At 38.7% G+C, this 27,784-nt stretch overlaps 2 protein-coding genes across 2 annotated transcripts; one reads left to right on the top strand and one right to left on the bottom strand.

The window, feature by feature from the left end:
* The first annotated feature begins 210 nt into the window (after positions 1-210).
* Positions 211-8,382, top strand: LOC131459453 (mucin-2-like). The gene is made up of 3 exons (XM_058629314.1): positions 211-394; positions 3,082-5,299; positions 8,107-8,382. The coding sequence occupies exons 2-3, from the start codon at positions 3,097-3,099 to the stop codon at positions 8,283-8,285; spliced, it is 2,382 nt and encodes a 793-aa protein (XP_058485297.1). The 5' UTR covers positions 211-394; positions 3,082-3,096; the 3' UTR covers positions 8,286-8,382.
* LOC131459459 (lymphocyte-specific protein 1-like) lies at positions 2,225-26,710 on the bottom strand. The gene is made up of 14 exons (XM_058629325.1): positions 26,489-26,710; positions 21,167-21,307; positions 16,993-17,230; positions 16,534-16,664; positions 16,142-16,397; positions 14,595-14,717; positions 13,806-13,829; positions 13,638-13,679; positions 13,042-13,073; positions 12,368-12,449; positions 11,940-12,080; positions 11,146-11,229; positions 10,669-10,768; positions 2,225-2,433 (listed from the first exon to the last, which is right to left on the bottom strand). The coding sequence occupies exons 1-14, from the start codon at positions 26,545-26,547 to the stop codon at positions 2,408-2,410; spliced, it is 1,479 nt and encodes a 492-aa protein (XP_058485308.1). The 5' UTR covers positions 26,548-26,710; the 3' UTR covers positions 2,225-2,407.
* Positions 26,711-27,784: the final 1,074 nt, after the last annotated feature.

Here is a 27,784-nt window from a genome sequence, read left to right as displayed (position 1 = left end):
ACAGGAGCAGACATCTTTCGTCTAGTTGAGTTTTTTCAAGTAGAGTATTGCTGAGGTAGTAAAGGCAGAGTAGTTACATGAGGTGAACGGCTCACGTCCTGCCTACATACTGGATGCTCTCATGTGGCTCTACAAGGGTGACCACTCTCCCTCAGGTGGAGGTGGCTTCAGGCCGCCTGTAGGGGCTGCACCTCAGCCATCTCAGGTGGCCTGGAAACCCCCATCTGCCCCTGCAATACTCACTGAAGGCAACAGATTTATTTTTGGAGTGGTCACAGGCACTGTGGCTCACTCCCTAAGGCTCTAGTTCACTTCAGGATGAGACGGCCCTGTCGCACTCTGAGCTGGGATTAACAAGCAGAGAGCAGTTTGTCCCAACAGCCGCTCGCCGAAGGTAAACCAGTCAAACTCAGTGTCTGTTGATTGACCAAGCTGGTGATACTGCAGCGTGTTCTTGACACATCAGTCAGGTGCTAACCTGCAAACGATGCTTAGGATTGGATAGTGGCACGTGCACGATCTGATATCTTAAATGCATGATGCATATCAGACATGATATCTATTACAGGAAGAGCTTGCAATACAGTAATCACCATGTTGTATGTCTCTGCACAATGCTGTGCCACGAAGATGTTAGCATGAGTCAGCAAATGACAGAAACTGCACAAGAGCACACTGATCATACCTTACATTCCTTTTTTAAATCAACTTTAAATATATGAATTGTCTGTATTCTTTCTTTCTTACACTGACAATTTTCAGCCTGACAAGCAAAACCCAAGCCTCTGTCTCGACTTTAGGTAGGTGTTGATCGGATTCATACTGTAGCATCCTGCTGGTTAATGAAGAGCTTGTCCATGGTGTTGTTGAATTGAGAACCTAAAGGTAGCTAGATTGAGGTCATGGCACAGTTTAATCACACATCTTATCTTATACTTTCCTCATTTGAGCTTCTCCAGTGGAAGCCTCCAGACATCCAACCCCAGGGCCTTAAAAGGGGGACATCTAATGTGTCATCTGGCCTTCTTGTCACTGTCACTGCAAGAGTCACTTTGAGAGCAGGGATTTGTGTTCTCAACACAAAACCGACAAACATCTCTGTATATTTGCATTTCAAGTCTGGCTGGGTCTTCTACACATTAAAGGTTCAAGCCAGAAATGGCAAATCTTGCAGAAAACAACCCATTAGCGTTTATTATTCTGCTTCATTTCAAAGTAAAGTGCCATAAACATAACATTTTAGATAGTTATTGCTCTGAAACACAAAGCTCAAACTCACAGTCAGGCTGTTTGTACTGAATGAGTGTAGGACAGCAGGCAGCAGGTGCTCGTGTCAATATGTTTGCTCATATTTCCCTCCATCTAAAATTAGACAGAGGCCCTTTTGCCCTTAGTGTCACCCAAAAATACTTTTTCTGTCTGAATACAGTACTCAATCAATTCTAGAAAACAATACAACACAACTAAGCAGCTAAATATCATGACATATTATGTATGAATAATAATATACAAACACAGTGCAGGTTTTGATAACAGTAGAGGAAACAAATTGAATTCTCTCTGCAGCTCTGACACCTCGTCCTAATATAACTGGAAGCACAGGGTGTACAGTATGTTACATTAATTATCAGTTACTTATGCTTCTGACCTTTGAACTGTATTTTACATACCTGTAACATCACAGACCCACCAGTGTAGACACATTTTTAAGCTCTTATACGCCAACTGCTTACAAGACTCTCATCACTCATGTGCACACTACGCATTAATCTGCCTTTGAGTTTACTTTTATTTAATGCCAGGTCAGTTTTAAATATGACAGCCTCCTTGAGAGACTATTTCCATAAGTAGTTTCTAAGTAGCCTTGCCATAAGCAACAGCTTTACATGCCTTTCTATTTCTAAGAGTGACACTTCTTGTAGCCATGCAGCTTCTTCAGAACACAATTAAGAGTTTTGAAAAAACCTGTCGTCATTCTCTAAAGCCAGCTGCAGACTAGTCCGGGTTAAATCAGTACAGTTGGCCCACAGCTGAGAAAACTACACAGGGATCACAGTAGATGACAATGGGACTAAAACTTTCCAAAAGCTAAATACTGAGCAGACAAACACCAGGAATTACTTTGACTGATTTTATTTTATTGTAATCAAAGGTAGTCTACTATGTAATAGTAGTAGTTTGAGATATTATTCACAGGATTAAAGAACAAGGACAAGGACCGGTCCATTATAAACAGAGAAGACACTTACTTTTATTAAATGATAACAGGGTCAAATAAATTTTGTCATTTCATTACAATTTCAGAGGATTTCTAACCTAGAGCTTACAATAAAAGAATGTTGACGTGATAGTGGCTAACACTTGTGCAGTACCAAGGATATTTCTCTTGGATAATCCAGAATGCGTTTTACAAATCCTCATAGAACTCTGTAGCTGTAAAGGAAAAAAAGAGAAGAAAATGTAACATTTACATTCATACTGGTCACACACACACAGTAATGCTAATAATAATGATTTCATTTATATAGCAATACCAGAGTTAAAAAAAATGCCAAAACATGAAAACAGAATATCTAACAACAAAAACTAAACACCAGAAATAAAAAAAATGCCGTTTGATAAAAGTGAGCTTTGTGAGAAGAGATTTAAAAGATCACACTGAATTTCGCATCATTACTGTGTGATTTATGTAATTTATTTAACATTCCTAACTGCCTGGTGATTTACAAACATAATGTAAACAGCATGTCATTAAATCCCAACTCTGAAATCGTAATCATTTAGTTGTAAACCATAAAAGCAAATAAAAGCTATCAAAACAGTTTTAACATCAGCTTCTTTTGCAATATGACGAGTATCATTTTCATGAAAGTTTATGTTGTATCTTTATTGTATCTTGGCCCTGATTTTATTTTTTCTGTGAAAACACATAACATTAGATGTGATTGTCCCTTTTTCAAGAATACATATGATAACAGACTATTTTGAAGATGTGTTTGATTGTTTTGTATTTGCAGGTGTACATGTATGTTTTGTCAGACTGTATGAAAAATTTAACTGAAATGTCTCATCTTTTTACAGGAGTCTGAAAAGCTGATGGATGTCAGCTACAGTAATGGGCTGGAGCAGTACCCTCCACCCTTACTGCCAAAACCAGGCAAAGACAATGCAAAACTTCAAAAAATTAAGAAGAAGAGAGCCAAGAAAAAAGGCAGTCTCTCTCAGACTCCCGTCCCTTTTCGCACCTGCTTGTCGCCTGTCAATGAAGCGAGCACAGACCTTGAGCACAGTGACCAGTCCAGCCCACCAAAGACACCAGATTCTGTCTACATTGCAGACTCCTCCCTGTCCAATTTTCCCTTCAACTCGCTTGATAATCACTCTGCATCTGCATTTTCCCAGCCTCAGAGCACCCCCCTTGGCCAAACTGATAGTTTCCCCCCCAAGTCACACACAAGTGTGATTTCTGAAGAGCAGGTGGCTCCTCTATATGAGTGCTCCTCGTTTTTATTCGATGATGCGTCTCCTTTCATGATGCCACCTTCGTCTTCACCACCCCCATCATCACCTGAGCAGGTCCCTGCACCAATTCTTCCATTACATTTGAACATGACATTAAATTCCCATGGGTCCACCACAATAGCCTGTCCAGTCACTGTGTTGCAGTCCAGCCCTAAAATATCAACTCACAGTCTGACCCTATCCCCAGCCACCCCCAACTGTGGCCCAGGCACGGCACCTTCTCAAGTTACAAACCTACCTCCTGTTCCATTGCTGCTATCACGTTCAAACACCCAGGCACAACCTTTTGTTCCCAGACAGAGGGAGACAAACACCATTTCAAAGGACAGCTCTCAGAGCCAGATGCCATCTTCAATTACCAGATCTTCCATTAATGGCAACTTTGTTCCAAACCAAAGTCCCCCTGAAATAACTGCCTCAAAGATATCACTTGTTGAAGCAGTGAAAGAGTCAAAATCTGACACACCACAAAGCAGGATTTATACATCAAAAGCAACATTTTATGAGATTTCTAAACCTCTCTCCATGGAGGACCTTACACATTTAAACCCAACCAACCATGGAGCACCGTTTTCTACCCTATACAGAGACAAAGTGGCTGTGTCAGTAATGAAAACTGATCAGAAACTGCCTGTATCAAAGACCCACAGTGGAAGACCTAAGACCCCCTCTTGGAGACCATCTGTGTCCACACCTATTTTTGAAATATCAAAACCGAACCCACTTTTATTCACTGCAAGTCCTGCTTTCAACTGCTCCCAAGATTTACAGGTCCCTGCTGCACATTATGGAACATCACAGCTTAATTTAGCCATTCAAACTAGCAGTATAAGTAAACCTCCTGTTGCCACAGAGGAACTGAAGGGAAATGATGATTTTCAAATAACATCAAACATCAAACAATCCAACATTTCCGAAGAGATAAAGATTCAACAAAACGGAAGGAGCACAATAAATGTAATTGTTGCCAATACTGAACTGCACCACCAAGTGAATTTAGCATCGAGTATCACTGCACCTGAATCAGATGGGCTCAAACCAACACTGATGGAACCTGTCAATAGCAAGCTAAAAACAGTCGCAGAAAGTGAGGCTTCATCTTTACCAAAAGTTCCATCATTTCTGACACTATCAAACAATCTCACACCTATGGCAATGATTTCAATGCAAACAGCAACTAGCCCAAGCCCCATTTCCTCTGTTAATTCTCCTCCTGTGTTTGGGGCACGCAAATCCTTAACGTCGCTATTGGAAACTCAAATGACCTTAGCCACCTCAAAGCCAAAATCACGATCAACATATTATGGCCTTACTCCAACTGAGTATGCGGCCTATGGTGGGATTAGGAATATAGCATCATATCACAGCCCAGCAGCCAGCAGGGTTAATGAAACCTCATTAAACAAAGTACAGACAGAAGTACCTGTACATGGTTCAAACTTCCCTGAGTGTGATGTGAGAAAACCACTCAGTGGACATCAGGATCTTCCCTCTTCATTGGATGTTTCTTCTGCACACAGTTTGCAATCTCTGTCGTCTCCAAAGGCTTCACAGCATCCAGCTGACATGATCGTCACATGCAGCAAAGATGTGTTTGAGGGAAGTCTCCCAGAAGTTCACAGCATTGGAAATCAAACACTGAAAACATCTAACATGGATGCAATAAAACCTGAGTTTCCTCTTGGCTCGGCACAGACAATAATTCAACAATCCACAAATGAAGTATCCACACCAAAAGCCTCATACCCCAAGTCTCCAATACCATTACCTAAAGCAGGTGAGGTACACGCACAAAGTGAAGCACAATATACAACACTATGCCTGAATGATAGCAGAAGTCTGTTGAGTTCTTCATCACCTTTACTGAAAGTAGACTTACATGCTGATATACAGCGTAGTGCAAAAGAGAAAGATGCCAAGGAGAATCTTGAGAAAACACTGACAAAAACAAAAGAAAACACAATTACAAATGCAAAACCCCAGTCAGGACTAATAGAGCAGCCACTGGTCAGATCTTATCAAACTGCTAATGGCATTAGTCCAGCAACAACCTGTGGATTTATTGTTCAACTCTCTGCCAACCCTGACCATAAAAACTTGGGTATTCAAGAGATTGAATTCTCAGGGGGTGCCATAAATAAAACGCCCATCGTAGGAATACAACAAGGCACAAAACTTGTTTCAGCAACACCATTGCCCAGTAAAGTGGCAATGGATACTGTCTTATTTAAACAAAAGGAAGAGGTTACCGAGCAAGACAAAATAGGCAACAAGGAGATTCTACCCAGGAAAAACAAAGGGAGCAGTTTGTCTTACATGGCAAATTATACTGACTATATGCTTGACAAAACAACAACTGGGACCCAGCAGTTTAAAGAACCAGTAGCTACTAACACAGAATCCTGGTTGTCACACAGGCACGCTACAGCCTCTGTATTCTCTGCACAGTCCAGTATCTGCACAGTATCTGTGGACGAGAAAAGCACCAAACATCTCACTGAAGAAACTCAAATTTACAGTCTAAGTCAAACAGTAGAAAATGACAACAGTTTTTCTCGAGCAGGGCTCTCTTTGAAATCTTCTCAAGGATCCACCGAACTAAACCAATCTGCAGTAAATGGTCCAGTATATAAACCAGTCACTGTGACCAATAGTATTTCCGACATTCAGACTCCCTTTGAGACAGGCTTATCAGATGTGCCAGCAAAGCAGTTCCAAAGGACAAACAAAGTTAGAGAGAATTTAATTGTGAAGACACAGAATAGTATGGGATCAAGTGGCCAAGATAAAGTTGTTCAAGGAGCATGTTTGTACACAAACAAATCCAAAACTATAGAAGAAATGTCACAACACATAGAAACCGCTCTTAATATCTCTGCTAAAGATGATAATCTGTCTAGTCAAACAAATAAAGATGCCAAACTCCCACTGACTTATATTAATAGTAATTCTAACAAATTTAGCAGCTCATCAGCAGAATCAGCGAATGAAAAGTTCAGTTCAAATCAAGCTTCTAATCTTCTTAAACGAAATGTAACACCGACCACAGCTAGTAGTGAAACAAAAGCACCTGACAAACTTTACTCAGGATCACCAACCATCCACAAATATTCTACAGAAATAGTCTCATCTGGACAACCAGGAGGTGTACATGCTGTCCATAATGGACCTGCTGCAGAAACTACTCTGTCCATGAAACCTAATTTTGGCTACAATGCTAATAACTTTCCTGCTTATAAAACCAATAAACCTCAAAATGAAACTGTTCTGCCAATTATAACAAATCAATCAATGACCTGTAAACCAATAGTTAATACTGGTCAGGTCAATAAACCAACAGTATGTGTGCAGTATTGTCCTACCATGCTACATGTCACTCCAAAAAGCCCTCAGCTAATATCAGAGAGACGATCCACAACAAAACAACCTATTGATGAAAAATGTGTTCCTGGCTCTGTTGAGCAAACCGGAGTCACCATACTTGCTGAGCAAAGATCAGCAGAGTCATCTTCCCCTCAAATTACAAATAATATGGCTTTGAAAAGAAAATCCCCTGTCCCCCAGCCAATTAAACACCCAGTTACATCCAGCAACAAGTCAACAACTTCCAATTCTACTGGTCATATTACAGCTAACATATCTAATGTCAGTGTAGAACCGCAAACCATTACAAATCCAGGTCATATGCTATATGAAGATAATGTTCAAACTTCTGCTAATGTAGTGAACGCTGAGACCGCAATGAAACAGCTATGGCAATCTGTCGCAGAAACAAATAATTCTGTAGAAATGAACTGCCATATTATAAATAATCACACTCGGTCACACTCTGCTTTATGTAACTATATTACTACAAATAAAGCCCATAATAGTTCTCCGAAAGAAACAAAATCTTTGACTGCAACAAGAGCTTCCCCTCTACCTAAGCCAAGAGTGCGTACTAAACCTATACGGACCTATACTCCAACTATATTACAGGGCTCTCAAACTCCAGTCTCTCCAGTCTCTTCTACAGAAACAAAAGTCATATCAGTCATTATGAAAGACCAGAAAACTGCTCCAGTTACACCTCTTCAAAATAATACATCTACAAGTACTGTTGAGTCCTCTGCAAAGTCCTTCACAGAGAATATCTCAAAAGTAGAAATAAAACAACCCATAGACACTTTAGTCCCTGAGGTAAAAGAACATTCCCAAACACAAGACTTAAAGTCAATTATAGCATCAATTTCTAGTAAAGAAGAACTCCCTTCATTGAAATTTGAAGCTAATGCCCCCTCCCACTGTGCTGATACTGTTTTACCTAGTAAACCTACTCCAAAAGCAGAACTTTCCACTAGGCAGTTAGGATCAAGACCTTTATCTTACATTGTAGAAACAAAACCATCAGTTGTAAACTATGATTCTTCAAAGTCTACCTCCAATACAGCCCTGATTAGCTCACAGACTAGTAATGTTCAGGCCTCAACAGGGCTACTCATACAGAACATTTCCCCTGCAAAGCCAGCAACAGATACTGTCATGAAACCATCCATAGTTAAAGCTGCTGTGATTGACTCTGCCAATCCTGCCTCTCTGCCTCAGGCCTCAGTCTCAGTCAAAGCTCCACCCCAAAACAGAGGAACATCACCGTCATCTCAGCAAAAAGCTGGACACAAAGACAAGGACATTCTGAAGACCAAAGCCACGACTGCACAGATGAAAGCCCCAGCAGCCGAACCCTGCACGAAGTCAGCGACATCACCTGTATCTTCAACTGCTGACAAGAAGGTCGTTACGGCAGAGATCTCCTCTTCATCCACTGAGCCAAAGGCTGCCCAGAAGCCAAAAGGCCTGAAGGGTAAGCTGAGTGGATGGACACGGCTCAAAAAACACATGGTTGTTGAGCCAGAGGAACCTATATTTCCAGAGCAAGAGGCCAAATCTCAGGTGGATGAGAGAGGTAGCAATGAGAACATGGATCAAGATGGTAGTGATATGACATCAGTAGATCAATGTGCCAATCGAGAAGTGGTTTCAGACAAAGACGCTCCCAGGGCGTTGAAAATGTGGGATGCTCTCCTCTTTCAGATGTTCTCCACCAAAGAGCGGATAATGCAACAGATCAACAAGAAAGAGTCAAATGAGAAAAAGGCATCTAAAGAAAATCAGGCAGAAGTTCCCACTTTTGTTAATCGCCTGCCTATTTTACTTTACAGTCCCCGTTTTGATGCCAGGAAGCTTAAAGAGGCAGCAGAGAAGCCACTGAATAAGATAGCGGCTGTGTTTGAAAAGGGGCTGATAAAACGCAAATCCCAAGAGGAAGAAAAAAAGGACTTCAACAGAACTGCCAGAGGATTTGGTTCAGGAAACAAAACCAACATGTAATTTGAATTGATGTTAAAGCCCAATTTGGAGTCCTGGATTATTTTTATGTTGGATAATTAATTGTGAGGTAGGAAGTTTCAGTGATCTCAGCTAATTAAAATATGAGCCTTTTTCAAAGCAAAAATAATTTGATTTCAACAAAATTCATCCCAAGTCAAAATAAATGAATACAGCATATTTCTTATGGATTTTAGTTTAGGTCATTGATCATGTATATGTTAGTGTATAAATAATGAAGCTTTAACAATTTTCAAAAATATTGCAACAGCTAATACGTGGGTGGTGTCGTTAAAAAAATAAGGAAGTAATATCGCAACACTACTTGGTTATATTTTTAATTTCTAGCGTGCCTCAGAGATGTAGTGTTGAATGCATGAAGTGTAGATTATGTGATATATGAAAATCTTTTTCTATTTTTTTTCTAATCAAAGTGGGGCTTTAGTGTACATCGCTTGCAGGCAGTTTTTAATCTCTGTAATAAATAGGGCTTTTACATTCCTGAAATAACAGGGCAGGTGGGTTTTGAAAGAAAGAAAATGGAAGAATGAAGGATAAAAGTTTAGTTTGTCATGTATGGATGGAAATATTTTGGGATCTGTCCAAACGTTTGGCCAGGGCTACAATTGTGGAGGCTAGTACAGTTTTGGGCTGGGATCAGTATGGCACCTACAACATCTCCTGATGCAGTATCTGACATTTGCTATAGACTGAAATAATATCTTCACAAGGAATTTTACATATTGATTGCTGTTGGAGGCTGAATGTTGCAAACTTTTGAGGTCCTTTGACTTTTCGTGTGGTGGCACCATGTTGTTCAGTGGATTGCCATTAAATTGCCACAGACATTCACCATCTCATGGGCATCATGTGAAAACTGTCCACTATGTCATGATCTCAGAGCGATTCTGCCAACTAGGTTAAGAAAGTCTCTTGACTAAAGGGTAAAGGTTTAAAATATTTTCAGTTAGAGGTATGTAGGCTGTGTGTGAGGCTGTTTTCTTCCAAAAGGTTTTCCTGCTTTGTGATGGCTCATCCAGGCCATGGATGCTATTATTGAAATGGGATTTACAAGTGAAGATCAGTGAATGATGATCAGGACAGACCTAAAGGAAATTGAGGGACATCTGAGGAAAAGAAGGTTGGAGGAAAGAAGGTTGATATTATACTGTATGTGGTACATGGTATTTAATGGATTTAAAGTAATTTGCTGCTGCTATTTTGTCTCTATAATGGATATCAAAATGTGCTATTTTCCACAAGATTACCATCATGGTGTGGAATTTCTTTAAGTGAGGGGAAGTCCACCCCTATATGCTATGGCCCCATTTATTACATTGATGGTAAAACTATAATGTGTTTTATTTACTGTGTGATTAAAACAATGCATAAAGCTAAATGTGAAAGTTTTGTGTTTGATTTCTCTTGTTTATATATATATATATATATATATATATATATATACATATATATATACTGTATATGTACTGTACATTAATGTGTATATATGTACATATATATACATATATACATACATATATACATATGTATATATTTCAAATATACAGTTTTATTTTCTAAATAATTAACTGAAATGTCGGTGTGTTCGTGGTAAGTAATGGTTTGGAAAACAACATAACTTGGTAATTCTTACCAACCTTACATTTACAAATTAACCAGCATCAGTAAGCACATATCGACATACAGTATATATATACATATACATATAAATATATATAGTAGTTAGGACATGCAAAAAAAAGTAATTAATTAGGTCCTTACCAGACTGACAGCTCGCGTCTTTAATACTGCTGCTGTCGACCTTCTCATACTTGCCGTGACCAGTCACCATGAACTTGTAACCTTTACCAGGGGAGCTCTCCTATATTTCATTTAAACAGAAAACAATTTCATCCAGGTTTCACCAACATGTAAGGTGAAATATGGCTCTTTATTTATTTTACAGTTTCATAAACAGCATCCGTGTGAATGGTCTGAAACATGCTTACTATGTTTAAGCCAATATTTGATATTTTCCCCACATAGCTTTGTGCTATAGGTCTTTGTTGTTGACGAAGTGACAGTGAATAAGGAAACGTCATCATCAAACAACAACAACAGCATCATCAAAAAATATTTTCATCATTATGACTCTGTTTTGCTCGCTTGCTATCGACTAGAACTAGAAAAGTAGACAAATAAATGGAAAAATAGAGGGTTACCACAACTAATCCACACATTTTTGGTGCAAATTCATACCTTTCCATCCCTCCCAGGAGATAATATGTCACCAAGACTCTCCCATAGATTTTTCTTGTTCAAAACTCCACCTGATTTGATTTCCTGCAAATAAAACAGAAACACTGTCATCACTGCTGTTCACCAGGTGCATTTGCTGCAATTAGCTGCTGTTTCCTCAAGGAGGCAGACGTGTGCTGACTGTTAGTCAGAAGTGAACTAGGATGACCACCACATGAGGTGGTTGGGTGTGGTTGAGAGACAGAGGGGGACAGAAAAATGTTGTGGGCTGAAAAGTATCAAAATTTCAAAATACAAAGAGAGAAAATAAATAAAAAGACTGAGATTAGCAGACGTGTTGAAAACAAAGCGAAGAAGAAAGAAAAATATATAATATATTCAATTGAATAGAAATACCAATTAAAGCAGCTAAAGCAAGAAAGTAAATTATGATTATGAAGAACCGTTTTGGAGGGTGAGCTGCACCTGCTCCCATCTTCACCTCCTCGCAGCCACTGGTTGATGAGATCAGCCACTCCCACTTTTTAAACTTTTAAACTTATCTGTGTCCTGCTGAGGCGGGCATGTTGCCATTATTATTAAAAAATAATAGATTGTGCCTCAGCAATGACTATCAGATATATTTACTGCAGACTTGTGACATCACAGCAGGGTAAAGCGTGTCATTTTCAGACTAATCTCCCTATGTGTCCACAGTATCAGAAGAATCACATTCTGATATCTGATCCTGGTGTGTGTGTGTGTGTGTGGTGAACTTAAACTTTTAAGGAGGACATCACAAATGTGCTTTTAACCTTGGATGCTGCGACTGAGATGGAGGTTTGGTTCCAGGCCTCTCCGGCCTCAAACAGGTTCTTCTTAGAGGCAACAGGTTCCGGAGGACTTATCACGTCTGTCAGTGCCTGACCACCCATCCTGCCTTCCTTTGAGGAGAGCTGTGAAAAATAACACATGACTCAGCAACTTTCCACTGAACGCCATGGCAGTGTGAGGAACAAAGTGTGAGGATTTTACTTGCAGAAGTTCAGCAGTAAATACTGAGCACTCACACTAACAGTGTGTCTATTGGAAATCAGATTATGATCATGGTTTAAGGAAGAGCCAGAGACCACACACAAACTAGTACCAGTTTATGGAAGAACTGTTTCAATAAATACTGCTTACTGATCTGGGTAAAAATAATCCCCCATCATAGCAGAGGGTAACTCCATGTGGTTTTTACCTCGATAGCGTGTGTGTACTGCTCCAGTTTCTTGTCAATCTTGGAAACAGTAACAGTTGGCAGCGTCTTCTTTATGTTGGCGCTTCAGAAGAAATGGATCAATGTTTAAACCACTCATACTGAAAGCATGCAGGTGTTTCAACATATTCTGTGCTGCTCTTGAGCTAAAATGGGGATAGTTTGAACATAACAAGGTATGCTGTATTTAAAGATAGGATGGGAGATCATTTTCTGGAGCATTTTTTTACTGTATTTTACTGTACCCCAAACATTTTTTTTATCACAAAAAAAAAAGTTCTGAAAGTTACCAATGCTGCGCTCGTGAATCTGTGTGAAACCATCGCTCTTTGTGAACAAGCGTGTGCTCTGGAGGCGGAGTTTCGGAGGGAAGTCTGAAGAAAGGGGCTTGGACTTTTGAATTCAAAAATGTAGCCTGCTCAAAGCGTTTTTCCAGGATCTCCAACCCTACCTTTAAGCTCTGGGTCTGTTATGGTGAAATCATTCTTGTTTTTCTTTTTTTTTCTTAGAACAGCACTGGAGCTAGACACAAAGTTGATGCTTGAATCCGTCTCACACAGAAGAACAACACATTTCTGCATGTCAGTGAGGTTAATTGACGTGTTGTATTATTACACTGCTCAGACATGCTTTTAAACACACACACACTCACTCACCTTCTCTTCAGAGACTCGGCTCTCTCTATGATCTGAAGGAAGAATCAAGACAGAAATGATCCTCGTTACTCACGAGTAACTAGAAAGAACCTATACGATATAGTGTATTGTTGAAGCAGCCGGCGTTTGAGAAACTGACAGAAAGCTGTGAGTTGAAGCCAATACAAATACATCTTTTGAGGGTTTTGAATGACTCACTAAAATCTGGAAATGAGCTAAATTAGAAAGAGCTGTGGATGTTTTGAGTCTCTGTAGTTTGTAGACTCTCTGCAGTTGTCATCTCCACCAAGGAGGAGACGCTGTTTTTGGCCAAGTTTGTGTATGTTTTGTTTGTCATATGTTTTGAAGCAGACTAATTCAAAAAGTCAATTATAGACTTTGATTAAATCTTCTGGGGATATAGTTCATGGTCAAGTCTCTTTGCAGTTGTTTTGATTCTCTTTGCTGTCGTTGTTGTTTTGACTTTTACTTTGACTTTATTTTTTCTCTTCTTTTTGTGTCCAACAGTAACTTCAAAGCGAGGCTCAGACCCAGAGGTCAGGTAGCCCTGGTATACTGTGTGTCCAGCTGTGAAATCAAACTGTAGTCACACTCACCATGCATTTACCATCTGGTGAGACTCTGGTGTTGATTTCATCCTGTAAAGAGTGAGATGAGTGACTGAGGAGTGCAGGACACAGCAGATCTAAATAACTGTAATAAGTACAACATTACATAACATTACAATAGGTGAAAAATCAGTCCAGCAAACTGTTGGCACTTACTGGGTAAAACTGTATGAGGAGTTTCTGGTGGAAAAGCAGGGAACATGTAAATGACAGCACAGAAGAAGACAGCATGTCGATAATATGTCATCACACGTTAATGGAAAACACAGATTTACGCCTTCACATTCTACAGTGACACTATTCTTGATTCAAAGCATGGCTTCTCTAAAACCTAAATTGTGCACCTTGTAGATTTCACATGCCTTACTGACTGGTCTGTTACTCCACTACCTGAACAGCAAAAATAATTGAACTACATTAGTGGTTACATTCATTGGCACAGCCACACATTGTACATAAGTGTACAACAGAGTGTAGACAAAAGATATATATATATATATATATATATATATAAAAAACATAAATAAAAACATCTATATCAGCTGTGTTGAAGAATAGGTGTGTAAACCTGCGTCTATGCAAATGTCCCTGTGACTAGTCATTTGCAACTACGTACATTGCCTCTCTTGTTTTGTTGCTAAATAAATAATTCAGTTTCCTTGTATTACATTTAGATGTTTTTTTTTTGTTTTCAGTAAACCTATACATTAATAGAAGCTATTCTTTGGTAAAAATAAAAAAACAAACCACTGACTGTCATCAGTATCTGTCAATACACTGACATAGAAGCTGCCAGTCATTGCTGCTAGAGTCACCATTGGTTACTATTTACCAAATGATATGGATTAGTGAAATACAATTCTACTTTTTAGAAAGAGACATCATCATCATTCTTTTAAAAAGAAGTTATTAATCATATAGACCACTTTTGGTTTTATACTTTACCTTGAATGTTGGGCTCATGGGCCCATAGCAGTTTAACGCCTCCTCGCCGTCACTGCTGCAAAGAGAAATGGCAGAACTTCCATCCACCTCCTCACTCTTCCTTTCTGTTCTCTCCACTGAGCCCTAGAAACACACCGACACACAGGCCAACAACACGTCACGAAAGGGTTCGAACACCAACAACAACTAACTGTCATCCAGCATTAGCCCAAATTTTCATTGTGTGTGTGTGTCATTTTGTCATTTATTTTCTCCAGTTAATTTAAACACTAGAAAGACTGTTTTGAATCCAAAATACTCCACAGTAGAAATTACCTAATATAAAATCTGAAAAAACAAAACAAAAAAACAGTCTATGTGTTACCTAATTGGTGAAAATCTAATAACTGGCAAACTGCTGCTGCTATAAATGTGTGACAACATATTCTGTGTGAGCCAAAGCAGCATTCGCTCCCTTTATTACATTCACATTTGGAGCTAGTTTCCTTCAACTGTGGGTTTTCTAATCAAGCATGTGTGTGTTTAATAACATTTTCCACAACAGAAACATGCTTTGGGTTATGTCAGCACAGTGCTGCATAATTAAGGTATTGTATATCAAGACAATCAGTCCTTTTTTTTAAAACTCCACTATTATTTATAGTTGATAGGTTTTTTCAACCATAGTCGTAGCATCATAAAGCAATGTTTTTACTTTGAACTCTGTTGGTTTTTTTTTTTTAATGTGCATCCTGCCTGTGGTTCCACATAATTCCACTGATGTGCTTATGGCAGTGTGGCAGAAACAGAATGTAAGAGAGACAATGGTAGCAGCCAAGTAGAAGATCCCAAGTCAGTTAAAAAAAAGAAGTAAGTTTTAAACCTGACAAGTAGACTATTTCAAGTTAGTTTATACTTTCACAAAAACTTGTCTTTGCACGAGTGATAAAAAGGATTTAAAATGTCAGTTGAGGTCATACCTCATGAAAAGTGTGTGCATGAAAAGTGTTAATCAGCTTGACAGTCTTAACACATTTTATGACATTTGGCTTCATGGATAATGAGAAATTATCTGAGAATATACACTAAACACACGGACAGGGAGTATTAAAAAAAAAAAGTCTCTCCTCTGGGGAAAATGAATGTACACATTGCATTTAATGGAGATTTAAGGTTCTTTCTGACATTAATAAAATTATTGTGATTATGGGGCCAGAGAGAATGTAATCTAGAAAAATACATTTCAAATTATCCTCTGACTATTAAGACCTAAGACATAGTCCATGGAAAATGGGCCATTGGATGTCACATTACTACATCATGGACAAAAAAATCAAGCGACGATCATGGGCATATTTTGACCTATGAATAATTAGGGTGTCTTCATCATAATTCATAAAATGATATTCCATCCTTCGATGACCATGGATGCCTACAGCAACTTTCAGGACAATTTAGATGTTAGTTTCAAGCATCACCTGTGGTGTAGAGTGAGACGAGGAATGAAACACAAAAATAAAGAACACAGGTAAGGGTAAGAAGAAGCACAGTAATAATAATAAACCAACCTTGTCTGGTTTGTTGTGTTCTCCCTCTTCTCCCCCCTCCTCCTCCCCCTCCCTGCGTCTTTGCTGTCCCATGTGGTGGAGCTCTTCCCTCTGCTCATGTGTAAAGATCTGTTGTTCCTCTGCAGGGTCATCAACACTGTGGTAGTGTGAGGTTTCTGCAGACCATTCTGTCTCCAAGGTGGGCTGCACTGCTTCTTCCTCCCGCTCTTCTTGCTCCCCCTGTTCCTCCTCCCCATCAACCCTGCAGGCCCATCCACTGTGGAGAAAATCAGTAAAGTGGTTAATCAAGACCAAATATTACTGTTCAGTGTCTAGTTCGATCAAAGGGTAAATACATGCAGCGTACACTGGACCAAGACAAAACTTAAAAAAAAGAGATAAAACATAGTGACCTCATTGTTCCTGCCGCCAGGTATGACGCTCTGTCTGCTTTATGGCCTGAGGTCTGTTGCAGTCTGATGTCCTGTGGCAGAAAAACTGACGAGCTAAATGACGTCTTTATTTCCTTTTTGCTCTCTGACATCTAAAATAAACCAAAAGCAACGGAGGTTAATGTGTCTCCACAGTGATCATGATGATGACAGACATAGGCAAGCTAAGTGATTTGTGCTGGGCTCAAAGATTAGACTGTGGAAAGTCTTGTTTTCAGATGAGCTGCTACATCTTCATAGAGGCAGTGACGACAGTTTGAAGCTTCATATAGTTTCAGTATAAATTGGTAAATAGATATGCAGGAAACAACAGGCATCACCTAATGCATGAGTGTGTTGCAGGTTAGGAAAGTTTTAACTGGATGCACATTTGTAAAATCTTTCAAAAGCTGCAGCATTGATTGCTGTTAGGTCTTGTACCTTCTCCACAGCCATTGTTGAAGCTTCATGTGATCCATTGCTTCTCTCTGGCTCCTGTGCCTCTTCTGCGTCCTCCTGCTGTTTCTCCTCCTTTGACCCTGGTATCAACTGCGGCGCTAGGGGCGGCTGTTTCATCACCTCCTGTTCATTACGGTTCTCCAACCTGTGACTCCAGTCACCAAAGCCCTCGTCCTCCTCCAGAACCAAGCTGTAGCTGGGCTTTAGATCACAGTCCGAACTGAAGTACAAGTGGAGAGGACTGATTAAATACCCTTTCTGGCTTGAACTGGTGTCAAAACTGAGTCAGGATAAATCTTATTCTAGCTGAATATCTGGATCACAGAAGATGCATAAAAACTTCTAACGACTTTGTTGTGCTATGCGTGAGACACAGAACAGAGGAAATGAAGACCATATGTAGGTACGTACGTGTGGTTTTACCATTAATAGCTTAAAAAACATTCATATCTAATATTTAAAGCTTCTATATGTTAGTTTCCAGCAAGACATTAGTTGTTGAGTGCCAAGAGTTTCAGATATCGTTTACAGGGACACAAATAATCAGAATAAAAGTCAGATTAGAATAAAAAATACTTGTCCAAACACAACTAGAAAGTTGGTTGGAGCAAAGAAACTAGTCTGGAATGACATAGTTTTCTTATGAGAGACTTTAAAAGAGCCCCTGATTGTAGGGTAGTAAATTAAAAGTGCTTGGATTGATGTAAATCTGCCTTCTCACGGATAATCAAACACAGGAGCAGTATGAACTACTGGGCCTGTTGCTTCATTACGAAGGGCAGTGTATCTATTTTCTTGCGTGTGTTCAATTTTATGACCTTTTAATAGATGTATTGTTTCTGAGCACCCTTTAAAATCACTATATACATAGCAAATTCTATGTATTGTTTAAAAAACATGATGTAGGTCTGTGGTTGTGGTTCTTTTTTAAACCCTCGACAAATAAACAAATAAAGTCAGAGGTGGGACGGAGGAAAGAGGGAAATAATGTCAATGGTGCATAGAATGAGACGAGCAGAGAAGACATTATCTGAGAACCAGTCTGTTCACAATAGAGGTAGAAGTGAAGCTCCTTCTTATATTTCTGGACAACTCTGCACACATCAAAATGTGATTCTGATTACTTATTTTTTTATGTTTATTGAAACACGACGTTGCCATTTGTAATAAGAATGATTTCAATTGGATTGAAGGACAATTTGCACATGTAAACATAGCTCATGTTGTGCTCATGAGACAATATGTTTTAGCCATGCTTCTTCTGACCGTTACATAGTTGTCAGCATGCTAAGTTCAGTAGAACCAAGATATTTACAAAGCAAAGGCAGCGTTAAGTGCAAATGTTTACGATGTAACAACCTTACATATACCTCCTTTAACCCTTTAACACCGAGCGTATCACTGACGACACGTTTGCGCGAGTGCACTTTGCATTACCGTAATTTATTACGCAACGGTTTGTGCTATGCCGTAAAAATTCCAACAGCAACAGTCGCACTGTTGCAGGAAGCCAGAGAATCAGCGTCTTTGTCACCAGAGAAGAGAGAGTTGGAAAAACACTTAAGTAGTTTCCAGTTTTTGGACATTGAGAGAAAAACAAATGTTAATTGAAACAAAAAATACACAAAATCTGGTGTTCATGTACAATACAGTGTTTTTTTTATAAATAAAACTTTTTGTTTTTCGTCATTTTAAATTGTTAATACACTATTTTAACATGCAGTAAAATTGTAAATTACTAACAGATGGTGAAAGTTATTCTGTAAAAATTGGGCAAAAGCACTTACAGGACATTTTCTGGTCTTTTTATGGTTAAAATAAGCCAAAAGAAAAATGGGTTTGACGTCTTAAATATCAGTCAGTAGTAAAGGGGAAATATTATATTAGTTATATTAGCAAAACCAAGTAACTAATAGTGGTCACTGTCACCCAATGGTCTCAAACAGGACAGAGTGTTTATAGTGAGGTGGCAGGTGGCAGACCAGACCTGCACAACAAAGGTAACCATAGAAACATCAAACAGAGTTGCACACTGCTGCCTCCTCTTCCAGGTAAACTCAGATCAGCAGAGCGAATCTCATCTGAACAACAGGGCTGATGTTTCTCCAAAGAAATTCTGAATGTTTTGGGGTTTTTTATGTTTTGTCTTTGTGTTTACACATAAATACTAGATGCTCATTTATACTTAATATTAATATATAGATTATAAACAATCACAAATAACTTTTGAAACATGGGGTAGGAGAGAAGAAGATGAGAAACATGGATTTCTTGATCCAGCATGAATCTTTAAGCCTGCCACAAAAATCACTTCTGTTACATAGAATACATCCTGGACTCCATAATGGTATCAACTATTAACATCAACTATTGCCTGTAGCTGAAGAGAGGAAGGCTCTCAAATAATTTGTAATGATGTGTGTTTGAGGTTTTACCACTATCTTTTAATTAGTAATTTACATAAATCTGTAGTTAATGAAACCAGTGATTGACTGAACCAGTGAGCAGGGCAGTGTTTGATGAGTGATGCAAGTTTCCCTTCAGGGTACAGTGAATGAGTCAGCTCAGCAGTCTCAGACGATGGCAGTGTTCCCCCTTGAGACATCCTCTTCTGAAATCATGTCTCTTGGACCAAACAACCACGAACTGATGAATCAGCAGCTTTCTCAGCTCATTCACCTGCAGCTTCACTGGACAATAGTAAGTGTTTTTCCATGTACCAGCAGTGCTGCAGCTGATATGCTGCTCTCATATAATATGTCATCCTAATGCAAACTAATTCAACACAAAGGCCTCACATGCATCAGCCCCAAATTAAAAGAAACCATAATCTTAACAAGGTAAGTGCTTTTTAAACCACTCTTAAGTCATTAGTGACTTGATGTATAAACAGACATGTGAATGTGCCTGACTTAATAACTGAAGCATATTTCATTCATTATATGATGACGTAAGGCTCAATGTGTAGAACTCAATGTGTAGAATCCATCAACAAAAAATGGACACAATATTTAAAACAGTAGTTCATAATGTATGTTACAATGTCTTTTACATTCAAACCGTTGTCAAATTAGTTCACACAATGCTGATTAAGTCTATCAGATCCACATTTAAGTTTTTTCTCGTTGTAGCAGTGTTTAGACCTCATGACGCACTGCGACATTACCGCACCTAACACAGGAAGTGATTTGTTTCATCTCAGACAGACAGAGGCAACAGCAACATAGCACTGGTAAAGTGAAACGGCTGCACCCATGAAAAGTTAACATAAAACACATAAGACACTCCCTCATGGTGAGCGAATACTACCAGTGAGGTCTGATAGTATTGCCTGACAGAGCCCTTTTCCAGATGCAAAATGTAGCATACAAATAATGTTACATTGTTTAGAATAAAAACATGAACAACAGCAACTAAAATCGCTAGAAGTTATGCACTGCAGTTTTAAAGTAGGTGCTCATTAATTGATGTTATTTTACTTTATTTATAATTTCTTAGAATGAGTCCTTTACATCAGACGGTAACGTACATTCCATGATGTTGTTCCTCTAAGTTTGGAAAAAGCACTCATTGCAATATTCTCTTCAGACATCTCACGGATGAAAGCATTATGTTTTCTCGTTGTCCGTTCATCCAAGTCTTATGAACACAATATCTTAAGGGAATTTCACTTAATTTACTTCAATTCACTTTCATTTATCCAGATGGGAAACCTGCTGGCTTGCAGTCAATAAAGAAAATTGTCAGATTTGGTATATTAATATTCAGATGGAATCAAAGATTAACTGATTAAATCACATTAAGACGTCACAGACCACTTGAAAATTGAACACAACATTTCAGGAACACCTCCAGGGAATCTCAAGTGTGGTTAAATCTCAAGGTCAAGCTGACCTCCTGCATAAAATTTAAATGACTTGTTGAGGGCACACCCATGAACTGTTATCGCAATAATTTAATCTAAGAAGTTATATTCATGTGTTTTACCACTGAATCTGTACTTTTACATATTGTCCATTTGGGATGGACAGTTGAATGTGGCTGACAGTAAAGGATTATGAACTTATCTGTAATGTTTTGACCTATGCAGTTGCAGACAGAGGCTACAATGAATCTATGGACACATCACAACCAGCTTGTAGATAATCACACTCACGCCACACTGTGTGTGAGGTTGTCGTGATGAGTTGCCACCGCGCAGGACGGGCTCCCCTCCTCTCTCTCCTTCTCCCTGGCTCTCCTCCTTCGTTCTCGCTCCACCTCTTCAGCGTCCTCCTGGCTCCGCTGGGCCGTCAAACTGCAGTCGGCAAGAACAACAACACACTGTCAAACACACACTGCCCACGTCTTTGCAGCATAAACTTAATAAATATCAATAAATATTCTAGTGTGCCCATCTCCTTTTATTTAACTAGTTGTTTAACCTGTTTGTATTTAACTTGCTTGGTGTTAATTGTTAATCACTGTAAGAAAAGTGCTATCAATTATTATTATGATTAATATTATAATAATATTAATAGTAGTGCCTCTGTATATCAGCAGGTATCAGGTATCAGGTAGCTGATCCAACAGTTGTTCTGTTGCTGTTTTTCCCCTTTTGTATCTTTAAGTTAGAAAACTCACACACTCAGCTTTGCATGCAGTGTGCATTGTTAAATACATTATGAAAACCATCTTCTTCACACATGCTGTTCTCTGGTGGAATGTTCTACTGTAACAGAAAATAAGCTTCATAATCATAGAGATTTTTTTTCTCGCCCAGATGCTTCACATACACAATGAAGTATGTTGGCTCCTGTCCTGAACATTACACCCATCCTAAAAACACATGCTCAAAATGCTTCCTCTTCTGGTTTTAAATTTTTCACCAGATGGAGCACTGATGATGATGTGATAAGGTCTGGATCATTTCAGTTTCTCTAGATGTTGGACAAGATCATGCACAACACCGGTGTCCCTGTTGACACACATATAAGACAAATTGGATCCACTTACCATAAAGATGGAAACTAAATAATACAGCAGTAAGCGTTGTTTGACCATGACAAATGGGGGGCAGAGAAGGACATAGAATAATCCTGCAAATCTGGTCAGGAAACTGGATTAGTGAGGAAAAATTTAATATGGAAATATTCAGGCAGCCATTTCATTGGCTGTGGGACAGTTGCTGAACAAACAACTTTTCCAAAGAGTTATGTCATTTAAAAGGATTTTTAACTAGGCATGGTGGTATTGTTTGTGTCAATTAGTAAGTTCTGGGAACTCTGACATTTCTGAAAAAGAAAAGAGAAAGCACAACTACAGGCACACATATATCACAGTTAAAGCTCCTTTGAGCATGTTCTCTCTGTGTGTGTGTGGGTTTTCTCTGGGTTCTCTGGTTTCCTCCCACAGTCCAAAGACATGCAGGTTTGGGGATCAGGAGAATTGAACACTCTAAATTGACAGTAGGTGTGAGTATGAGAGTGGATGGTTGTTTGTCTCCATATGTGGCTCTAAGTTACAGCAACAATCTTCAGCGTTATGTGAATCAACTGCAACCTTTTTAAATTCTGTCCTGTCAAGGAAACTTCATTCAGTGAGAGAAAGTGAGATGGCACTCTTATTGGCTGCTCTACCACAACTACTCTGCATAGAGATCCCTCCTTTGGAAAGATCACTACTTCAGTTTCCTAAAAATCTTTTTTTAAAAAAGGGAAAGATTCTAAAAGAGAAAGTTATCAGCAGAGATTCTCAGAGATGACCAGTTTTCCCTGGGACATTTGTCACACAGAAACATATGAATCTGTCCGAGCTCTTCAGATGGAAGGAGCTCAGGACAACAGAGCTGTGATGCCAAAACAGTTATTTTTTTTCTTTTTTAACAATCTATGGATGATACTCAATAATCACCTATGTTTGTGCCTATTGAGATATCTGTAAATAGAATGTTAAATCAGAATAAAGGTTTATTTATAAAATGATATTTAAGTGCTTTGAGTATGACATTTGTGTTTCTCCAACTAAAATTCAATAACAAAAAATTTATTTTTTATTTTATTTTTTATTTGAAAAAAAGAAGACTAAAATCTATACTTAAAGTCTTCGGAAATACAATATTATCTGCATTTGGTAATAAAAGCAAATCCCTTTTAGTTGAATAGTTATATCTTTGTTTATAGGTCTCAATCTGTTCTGTTCAGTTCCCCAGCCTGATCTATTGCATTTAGAGATGATGACATCATCGCAGGAGCACCATGTGACAGAAACAGGCCAAAGCTTTAAGCTAGCTGGTTTTCATTAAAAGAATACATAAAAGACCATATCTCCATATAACCATCTTGATCAAACATTTGAACCAAGGCTTCTAGAGGAAACTGGCCATGAATGTTGTGAGTCAAACATGCTCGGTCATTTTTATGTGGGAAACTGACCTTCATAAGATCATAGTCACAAGAGACACAGTGGGATCCAAGTTGGCCGGAATCAGTCTTTGTAATTTGCTATGAATCAATTTGATGTGTGACCTCTTTCAGTCTGGCTCAACAGGTTTGAATGTCTGGGCCTTGTCATTGCTATCAGAAATGCAACAAGGGGAAAGAGCACACTAAGTTATGTGCTTTTATTTTCTTGTGTGTCTTAGTATGATCTGATTTCAATCAACTGTCCAAGACCAGAAACACTTTAATCCATCCCATGATTTAGGGCTGTTGTTTTCTTCCATAGTCCTGACAACTACCAATATTCCTTTAGTTATTTATTCATATAACAGAATTAGTTGTTCATATTTGAGATGTGGATATGAATTAGCATTTCGCCCGGGGTTAAAAAGACATAAAAACACTTTATTCATAAACTGTGTCACCGGCTGTAATGAAATCACAATGAAATGAGTCAATGTTCCTCCTGGATGTTCATAAACTACTCAGTTAAGCTGTTTCTGAGTTACAATCGTCATTCCTCCAGTGACTGGAGTGTCTCCATATTCATGTTTTACACAGGAGACAGAGGGAGGGATCACAGTTAACAGCAGATGTCAGCACAAATTATATTCTCTATCATGTTGTGTGATATATATGTATATACTTATATACTTCAAAGATCTACATACATTTCAGGATAGAGATCTGAATTATTTTTCTAGTCTAATTTTTTTTCTTCTTCTTTTATTATTACTCCATAAATATTGTCAACAGACATATATATAAAAAATGTTTTTGTAGTTATAAAAGATGACAATGAATGATACAGCATATAAAGGAGCTCTTCCATGAAATAGAGAGAGGATAGATGTTTGGAAGGTTTGGTATGCAAGTTAATTAGAATTGTGCTATAAAAGTGCTTCACAGTAAAAAGAGTAAAAAAGTAAGGTACATAATACACCGGAAATACAACACTCACAGCTACAAGCACAGACAAAAAAATGATAAAAAACAGATTGTAGTAAAATCCACACCTAACTGAAAATCTGTCCGTAAACCCTGGACAGATTGCCACATAGAGACAAACAACCACTCAACCATTCCTTCTCACACCTACAGCCAATCCAGAGTGTCTAATTTGCATAATCTCCATATTGCATGTTTTTGGACTGTGGGAGGAAGCCGGAGAACCTGGAGGAAACCCATGCACACAGGAAGAACTTCTTGCTGCAAAGGCAAGAGCGCTAACCGCTATACATGTGGGACGTTCTTGAATAAAAAAGATGGCGGCACTGGTTTGATGCAGAAAAAGTTCACACTGACTTTTCTGCCCTGGTCTATCTAAATTTGAATTTAAATTTGAACTGGATTTTTGCTCAAATTCATATTATTGCTCCACAGCAGTAAGTGAAATGCTGTGCAGCAATAATGTGAATTCGAGCAAATTATAGAGGCAATGTCTCTGATACACATCACTTTTTCCGTCATTTGCACAATGAGGCAATGGAGGTCTGGAGAATGATATTTTCTTTGTGAGTGTGTGTGTGTGTGTGTGTGTGTGTGTGTGTGTGTGTGTGTGTCCATAGTGGGCCATGAGGACTTGGCCAGATGATGTCATGGCCATTAAGGAGGCTGCAGCTATAAAAGAGGCCATTGAAAGCAGAGCTCTGTCTCATTTTTCTGTGACGTCACACAGCAAAGTTCCAATGCAGGAAATGTCAACCTCACTGACAATAAGCAGCAGTAGTTAAGCAGGAAAGATGAAAATGTGAAAAACAAAAATAGAAGTTGAGACTCATTTGCCTGTTAGAGCTGATAAACCAGAGCAAACTAGGCCGATGATTGGTAAGAGAACAACTGTCTAATATCAGGTGGTGAACTGAAACTGATAAAAGTGACACTTTATCATAAACCCTGTGATTTATACTGTATTTCCAATATAAAATAAGAGAGTAAGAGTTGAGGATGTTAAAGGAAAGGGTGGAATATACCACACTGAGTACCACCGTGGGAAAAAGTAAGTTTGGAAGTGGTATTTCACTGTTTTCTCAATGTGTTATGAAACACTAAATGGGCAGAGTTGAAATTCATATATTCAATTTATTTTTATTTTATATTATTTAGCCTTTTTTAACCTGGTAGAACCCATTGAGATCGAAATCTCTTTTCAAGGGTGACCGGACTAAGAGGTCAGCATCACACGTCATAGTACATAATAGAGATTTAAGAGACAGGTTCCAAACAATAAGACAATAAGAATCTTTGTATCATTTGGAAACTGACAGATTAGTGTGGCACCACAGTCTGGCAAATGAATAGGCATAATTGTAGTGTTATAAAGGAATCAGAGAATTTTATATATGAAAGATTTTCCTTTTGATTTCATTTCTGATTTACTTACACATCTTTGCATCCTATTCGATTTTAGAACGAAAGCTTATCTCATGATCTCATATTCTCTATATTCTTTCTTTATGATTTTTATGATGTCAACAAAAAGTCCAGAGATTGATGTCACACTGTATCATACGCATTATTACCCTTTGCAGCCAGTATGGTTAGAGCTGCTGTCTGCAGCATATTTTTATTAATCAATTATTTTTAGTTACATGGTTGACAGATCATTACAAATTAATCGTTGTGATAATGGAAAACAGTCACCATTACCTCACTGGGTTGTATACAGTGCACATGCAGGGTATGTTATCGCCCCCCACAGTGTTTGGCGTTCCTTTTTTTTCTCCTCAAAGGTATGGAGAGCTGAAGCAACATGCTTGCAAAAAGGGTGTTTTTTTTATTACACACATAAAAAAACACTTATCATTATCACAATTTGTCATGTTGCATGTAATGTGTTATTTGGTTCAAAACTGATCTGCATTCCTTGATGTGCTCAGGTCACACAGGGACCCTCATAAAGTAGTTGCAACTGAATGCCATGAAGCCAGAAACATGTTTCACATTTCACTTTCATTCCAACTTCACTTTCTAAAGTGAAAAAGTGAAACAAAAACATGTTTTTCCTACAAAGGTTCAAATACAAAAACCTGTGATGTAGTGAGTGAGTGTAGTCTCACCTGATGAGGTTCTGCAGGAGCTGTCTGCTGGAACTCCTCCTTCTGATGGACTCTGACATGGTGGACTGGGCTGCTCCTCCACTCTAGTCCAGGCCTCTGGTCCTGGTTCCTGTGTATGTGGTTCTGATCCTACTCCTGGATGTGGGTCTGGTTCTGGACTTTGAGCTTTTCTACAACTGCTGTCTTCTTCTTGTCTCTGCAGCTCAGCCTCCCTCCCTCTCTCTGTTAGTCCCAGCTTTCTCCTCCCTCCATGTGGTTTTCATTGAAGTATTTTGACACCCCCACTCACACCTCCTCCTTCCTCCCTCTCAACTGGGGTCATGTGACTCTCCCAAGGGGGAAAGTGAAATGATATCATAACAGTGGATGCGCAACAATATTATATGCATGTACATGTATGAATCCAAAAGTCCCAAGAGTTCATGGAAAGACATGGAAATGTGTCGAATTCATTAAGCCACCATAATATATATAATACATACATTGGTGTGTGCATGCATGTGTGAGTGTGTGTGTGTGTGTGAGAAAATCCTATAAGTTGGAACAGTCACTTACATTTGTGAACAGGCATAAAAATGTGAAATTTGCATTGTAAAGACTATTTTTTTAAAAATGACTATATTATTAATTTCAATGATAAACAGAAAAACGTCAACTAAACATGTGATGTGACCACCCTTTTCCATTGAAATATAACCACTTCTCCTCAGTTCACCTGCACAAGGTAAACTGTTCCAAACACTGTGGGGAACCTGCCACTGTAATTCTATTCCATCCACAGATTCGATCACATGGTAACAGGAGATACACTCGGGACGCCTTTTAATTCCACGTGTGAACAGCTGTATTTAAAGCTGTCCACTTGCGATCAGACCTCTCAGGATGGATGTAAATACCAGAACTGAACTGGGGCTAAAAGTGTCTTTTGTCTCTTCATATTAGCTGAAACTCACTTCCTGATGATGAGATGGTCTTTCAGGGGGTCACAACATTCGTTCCAGGACTCCACTTTTTTTTTGACAGCAATTCTGAAATATTTCTGGATTTGTGCCACAATGCAAAACGAGTCAGGGACCGTTTAGATACCTCCCTTTTGAATGACAGCTAAGAATGTAAACATCTAACATACCTAAGACATTTACAAAGCACTGCATATGCATGTCATTTTTAGAAGAATGTCTGAACGATAGTCAAATATTTAAAGGAATCATAAATTATTTTACAGGACTAATCAACTCCTGCTGACCTTCTGACTCATATTTGCTCAAATAAATTATGTTTGCATAAACCAAAAAA

This window comes from Solea solea, chromosome 5 (assembly GCF_958295425.1).
Source record: "Solea solea chromosome 5, fSolSol10.1, whole genome shotgun sequence".
NCBI lineage: Eukaryota > Metazoa > Chordata > Actinopteri > Pleuronectiformes > Soleidae > Solea > Solea solea.
Note: the sequence above shows the minus strand (reverse complement) of the source record. Positions and strands in the feature narration are given on the sequence as shown.

Bases quoted from the DNA above. Each gene is read 5' to 3' on its own strand.
- LOC131459453 (XM_058629314.1), top strand. From the start codon at position 3,097: ATGGATGTCAGCTACAGTAATGGGCTGGAGCAGTACCCTCCACCCTTA. The intron at 5,300-8,106 runs GTGAGGTACACG...TCTCTGCCTCAG, and splicing joins AATACCATTACCTAAAGCAG to GCCTCAGTCTCAGTCAAAGC.
- LOC131459459 (XM_058629325.1), bottom strand. From the start codon at position 26,547: ATGTCAGAGTCCATCAGAAGGAGGAGTTCCAGCAGACAGCTCCTGCAG. The intron at 16,398-16,533 runs GTCACTATGTTT...TTTTCTCCACAG, and splicing joins CTGGCGGCAGGAACAATGAG to TGGATGGGCCTGCAGGGTTG. The intron at 10,769-11,145 runs GTATGAATTTGC...AATGAAATATAG, and splicing joins CTCCTGGGAGGGATGGAAAG to GAGAGCTCCCCTGGTAAAGG.